At 42.1% G+C, this 5,982-nt stretch overlaps 1 protein-coding gene across 2 annotated transcripts in view; it reads right to left on the bottom strand.

Annotated features, from left to right (window-relative positions):
- Positions 1-5,982, bottom strand: part of PNPLA7 (patatin like phospholipase domain containing 7) — a 133,443-nt gene that overhangs the window by 107,460 nt on the left and 20,001 nt on the right. For both annotated transcript variants that reach the window (XM_031059253.1, XM_031059255.1), the window contains exon 13: positions 670-770. In XM_031059253.1, the coding sequence (XP_030915113.1) occupies positions 670-770 (101 nt within the window). The remainder of the gene's footprint in view (positions 1-669; positions 771-5,982) is intronic.

Below are 5,982 nucleotides of genomic sequence, written 5' to 3'. Positions count from 1 at the left end.
AGCAGGAACCCCCCTGACGTTGTAGAGGCTCCCTGGAGCTCCTGAATAAAACTTTGGATTGACCCCTGCTAAGAGTCGGCCCCTTCAACTTCTGTTGTTGTTCCAGGGTCTCCTCTGCTGCAGGCGATCAGCCTGGCTGCCCTCTGTACCCCTGGTGTACCCATGATATTTTCTGAAAAATCCTTTCCTTAGGATTTTTTCTCCTGAGAAGCTGAGAGGCCTCAGGAACAAAATGTAAAGAACAAAATGTAAACAATGATTATCTGCTGCTGTGGAATGCAACAGGTGCATCTGTGATTGGTCTTACGTGGTTGTTTCTAATTAATGGCCAATCACAGTCAGCTGGCTCGGACTCTGTCTGAGACACAAGCTTTTGTTATCATTCTTTCCTTTTCTATTCTTAGCTAGCCTTCTGATGAAATCCTTTCTTCTATTCTTTTTAGTATAGTTTTAATATAATATATATCATAAAATAATAAATCAGCTTTCTGAAACATGGAGTGAGATCCTTGTCAGATCCTGCTGTTCACTATGTGGGCCTGGCCGGGGTTCCCTCAGCGGCACTCAGAGGAACCAGAACAACAACTTACTTGTAAAATTTTTTGACCAATGGCACAAAGCAGATATTGACCCAGGAATCAGGCTGGGCCCTGGGAGGAGCAGACCCACCTTGGCCACGCCGGGGCTGCCGGCGGCATCCTCGGGGGCCAGGTGCACCCGGGCCCTCTCGTAGGCCATGTCCATGTCAGACTTGGCACCGCTGGAATTGTCTGCAAGCAACACAAAAATCCTGCTGTGAGCACCTCCTGCACTGCAGCTTCTCACAAAAAGCAGCTAGCACAGCAAGGGAGCAAATTGGCACCTTCATGTGCCTGTTATTTCCCAGCTCCTTCTGACCTGGAACTCGAAATCCTCCCATGGAACTCAGGTATACAACACATCCCAGAACTCCCACACCCACTTTGTAGAGGGCACAGTTATTATTTGGAGGTTTGGTGTGGGGCTTTTTGTCCATGAGAATTGGCAGAGCACTGGAGAGAGGGAACTCCTGATAACTTCAGGCTTTGAGGGGTTTTTCATGGCTTTCTGCAGAACTGCTGAGGTGATGCTGCTGATGGTTCATTTCAGCTGCTGCATCCTATTTTCCATACTCTACAAATCCTTGAAATCCTTCACAGGGTTAACATTAAGTTTCAGGGGCCAATTTCCTCATTTGTGAGAGCAGCTCACCCTCTGAGCTCATCTGTTGCCCATCTAGATGTTGATGGGTTTGTACAAAAGGTGGGATCTGCTGAAGAAATCTTATTTATTTTAAAAGCCTTTTTGGAAAAATCAAGCATATTTTCTATTCAGTTCCACATCCTTGGAAGTCACAGTGCCAGGATGCAGCTGTCCTTCCTTTATCAATCCAGGTCATATTTTATGCCCTAAAATCAGGCTCTGATCAAGGGGAGGGACACAGGAAGAATATCAGACAATTATTACAATAATAAAAATAATTAAAACACAAATAAAATTAATAATAATAATGATGATGATGATGATGATGTTTGTTGTTGTTATTGCCAGGAAAAGGCAAATCCACCAAATTTTCCTCACTGTTTCCAGAAAATTATTCTTAGTAATATCTTCTTCACCAAACTAAATAAATTTTTTGCACACAATAAATTGCAATTTCATAACGAGAAAATTATGATCAGAAACTTAAAAGTCTCTCCACACAAAGCATTTTACCCCCAATAATTCCTAATCTTTTCTACAACTTGTCCAAATTGTGGTGCTGAAAGTTACATAAGAAATTCCCTTACAGTTCTCACTTATTTAATTCATGAATTTGAAGTCAATGCTACTTCCATTCCTTACTTCCCAATTTTAATACATCTTAATTACATTAGGTCCTTGGCTGTCCCATGCACCTTCCAGGAACTTCTCTGAGCTAATCAATAATGAAAACATAACTGGGAAACTCCTCCTATTTGAAAACCTTGAACAGCATTCCCACAGCATGAAGATTTACAGATGAGTTTAAGAATCATGCAGAAATTGCAGTTTCCTTTAACAAATAAAACTATAATAATTTCAACCTTATTTCTATGCCTAATATATCTCCAAAGTAGACTATTCAGAAAAGTTTGCATTTTCTTCCTTATACCTTTTACCTTCAGTCACTACATTGTTCTTACACTTCTGTTTTTATAAATACAAATTGCTGCTCAGGAATAAGCTGGGCCCTTTGGAAAAGCAATTTTCTCTCCTGTGTGGTAAATTCTGTCACCTAATAAATTCAAATTTTTAATTCTGAATTCTTTCCCCACTTGTCCCTCCCAAGAGACACACACTTGAATTTGCCCAGGATTACCCCAAGCTTTGGGAAGTTGACTTTTGGAACCAGAATTTACACCATTGTCATCTGTGACCATGTGACAATACCACCCTACCATGAAGGGCTGAATTCCATAAACTGAATTTCAAACCCACAGTTTTTATTTCTGAAGGGTTTGACTCCCATCTCCCACCCCAGCCAGGCCAAGGAAGAACCCCACTGCCACAAATATTCACATCTACCTCAGAGTACCCTTTCCATGTCATCTTGAGGAAATGGCCTTGAGTTCTGCCAGGAGAGGTTTAGATTACATACTAGAAAAATCTTTTCATGGAAGGGGTTGTAAAATACTGGCACAAACTGCCCAGGGCAGGGGTGGAGCCACCAGCCCTAGAAGTGTTCAAAGGACACGTGGATGTGACACCTGGGGACATAGTTTAGTGGTGAATCCAGGGTGGTGCTGGCCTGGTAGTTGGACTTCAAGATCTTAAAGGTTTTTTCCAACCTTAACCATAATTCTTCTATCTACCAATATAAACAATCAAACCTGCCACTGGGATCGTAATAAAGTCATTTAATGATCAGCCTCCAAACAAGAAACCCAACAAGTTGACCCAAAGTTGATTGTCAGCAGAACTAACACCACAAGATATAAAATAAAAATAAATAATAATGCTGTTGTAAAAACAAATAGTAATGCTGTTGGTGCTATTAACTGAATTTCCTGCACACTGCAGCATTGTATTTTCATTCCCCCCAGACTAAGGCAGGAATGAAGCATCTGACTCTGTGCTCTCACAAGGCTAATTTATTATAATACTATATTATATTCAAGAATACTACACTATACTAAAGAATACAGAAAGGATACCTACAGAATGCCAGAAAGATAATAATGAAAACTCCTGACTCTCTGCAGAGTCCGACACAGCTTGGCCTTGATTGGCCAAAGAGTGAAAACAACTCCCAGCAGAATCCAATGGAACAATCACCTGTGGGTAAACAATCTCCAAACACATTCCACATGAGCACAACACAGGAGAAGCAAATGAGATAAGAATTGTTTTCCTGTTCTCTGAGGCCTCTCAGCTTCCCAGGAGAAAAACCCTGGGTGAATGGATTTTATCAGAGAATGTGAATGCTACACTGCAGCATTAAAGACCCTAAATCAGCTATAAACAATAAATTGGGATTGCAGAAAGAGCAGCTCCATATGAGCTGCTCTGACTCCCTGTCCATCTCCCTGCCCCCCCAAATCCCAGGGTGAGCCAAACTCCTGAGCCCCAACACACCAAGGGCATTTTCAACCCAAACACTCAAGTTCTGGCCCCACAGGCAGGGAAAGCATCTCCTCTCCAGCCCTGCACCCTAAAAACCCAGGGAAAAGAGCACGAGGAGGCATCTAAGGATGAGAACTGCTGTCTGCCCAAAGCAGGAACCCTCCCTGATGCCCACAGGGATTCCTGGAGATGCTGCAGGATGAGCTGCACACCCAGCCAGGAGAGCAGGAGGTGCTAGGCAAGGGGAGGGATGGATCCTGCCTGAGGATCCCCACACTGCAGGGATGGGCACTGCACAAACAACGGTGTCATCAGGGTACCTTCTGAAAAATCCTCTTTGCCCAGGATCTTCTCCTGGGAAGCTGAGAGGCCTCAGAAAAGAATGAAAACAATAATTATCTGATTGCTTGGGAATGTGGTCTGGAGATCATTTACCAACAAGTCACTGTCTTCTTCAATATCGACTGCAAAGAGAAGGAACACATCAAGGATCAGGTTAAACATCAAAACTGGCACCTACCAAAACTGGCCTTTATCCTCTGCATTCTCTACCAACCACAACTGGTGGTCTGAAAAAGAAAGAAATCTAGGTTTCCAAAAAAGAAAAGCTTCCTAACTTCATTATCCCTGCATTTTTCTGCACAGCCTGACACTTGAATCAAACAAAGTTACTCATCACAGCTTGTGAAAGGGAAGGAATGAGAGACTTCACAAACTGGGCTGCTGCCAGCTTGATGGAACTAAAACTTTAACAACCCTCTACACAAACATGGAGGAAAAGATAAAATGCCTGTCAACGTCACAGTGAGCAACACTTTCATTCCACATTTTAAGGTGCAGGTTTCTAATTCAAGAGGGGGTTTGTGCTCTTGACTTCCAGGTCAATATTTGTAATAAGCAGACCACAAAAATAAAAACAGATTTCTAAATAATGACTGGAAACCTACAGCTGATACAAGGTTTTAATTCCTTGCTGTAAAGGACCTCTCACAAACAGAGCATGGTCTGACAAATCCAAATAATCCATTTCATGAGCCAGGGGAAGAAAATACATTAAAAGTTGCAGCAGTGGTTTCCCATCGCTCACCAAGGGAATCTCCACAGAATTTTAAGCTGTGCAATAAAATGACTTGACAGCCACTAACATCTACTGAAACACCTGAGAATTAAAAAACAAGGACACAAAAACATTCAAGGCCAGGTTGGGTGGTGCAGAGAAGGTGCCTTCCCTGCCACCTTGTGCCAGTGCCACACGTCAGGGCTCTGGGGGAACAGCTCCAATTCTTTGGGGAAAAACACCAAAACAATAAAAGACACTTCTGTTTAACTTAAAAATAGACTTAGGAAGACTTATTTCCTGGGACAATGAAGGGGTGAAGTTGTTACATCCCAAAGGACCTGCTGTTTTATTTCTGCTTTCTAATTCCCCTGTCCCCCAGCCCAGATGCTTCCAGGAATTAGTTCTATCTTTCTCCACCCAAAATTAGTACACTTATAAAGCAGAGTAGCCTGAGCTGGCAGAATCTCATTCCCTCATCTGATATGCTTCAAGCACAATAATTACACAAAAAAAAAAAAAAAAAACCAGATTACAGCCAGCCCCAGGAGCAACTGAGGCAGAAGTGTTTTCTCCCAAACCAATTTTTAGCAGTGTTTATTAATTCTAACAACAAGCAAATCAAGAAGATGTTGAGATAACAGCACTTCTATGACTCTGACAATTTTCTCCTCTCTGAATTAATAATAAACATGATCAATATTCCATGGAGTCTGAACACACAGTAAGCAGTGGAATAGAATCTGAAGTAATATCTTGATCTTTTCATTGCAGACATCAAGACACTTTCTGTGCAAGCTAAACAGTGAGAAAAAATCAGCTCTGTTAACTGAGGCAAATCATAATTACCCAATTAGATATGCTCCTTCTGCCAGTAAAAATTAGTTCTATCTGCTAAGCTCTGTGTACCTTGGCATAATTTCTATGACACATAAAAGGAGAAAGGAAGGACAAATGGACATACCCACTGAGAAGTTTGCAGGGATCCTTCCATATTAAAGCTCCTAAGAACACAAAAGGACTGTCCCTGAAATGTCACAGGGCTGCACAGGCAGAGCTCACTGAACTGCCTCATTTACCTGGGGAAGGGGCTGTGTTCAGGGCAAGGATTAATTAATTTACCACTGAATCAAGTCTGCTGGTGCATTTTGTAATACCTAGTGTAAAACAACCTCACACACGTGAAGATCAAGCCAAGCCTTGTGTGGGTCAGTCAGTATTTTCTCTTAATTTGTCTCCCTGGTTTAGAAAGATGATCTACTCACCCCAGCCAAAATCCCATTTCTGCATCACATCCAGCCCTCTGGACAGTAACATGGAAA

This window comes from Geospiza fortis, unplaced genomic scaffold (assembly GCF_000277835.1).
Source record: "Geospiza fortis unplaced genomic scaffold, GeoFor_1.0 scaffold85, whole genome shotgun sequence".
Classification (NCBI taxonomy): domain Eukaryota; kingdom Metazoa; phylum Chordata; class Aves; order Passeriformes; family Thraupidae; genus Geospiza; species Geospiza fortis.
This window is presented reverse-complemented; position numbering and strand designations above follow the sequence as displayed.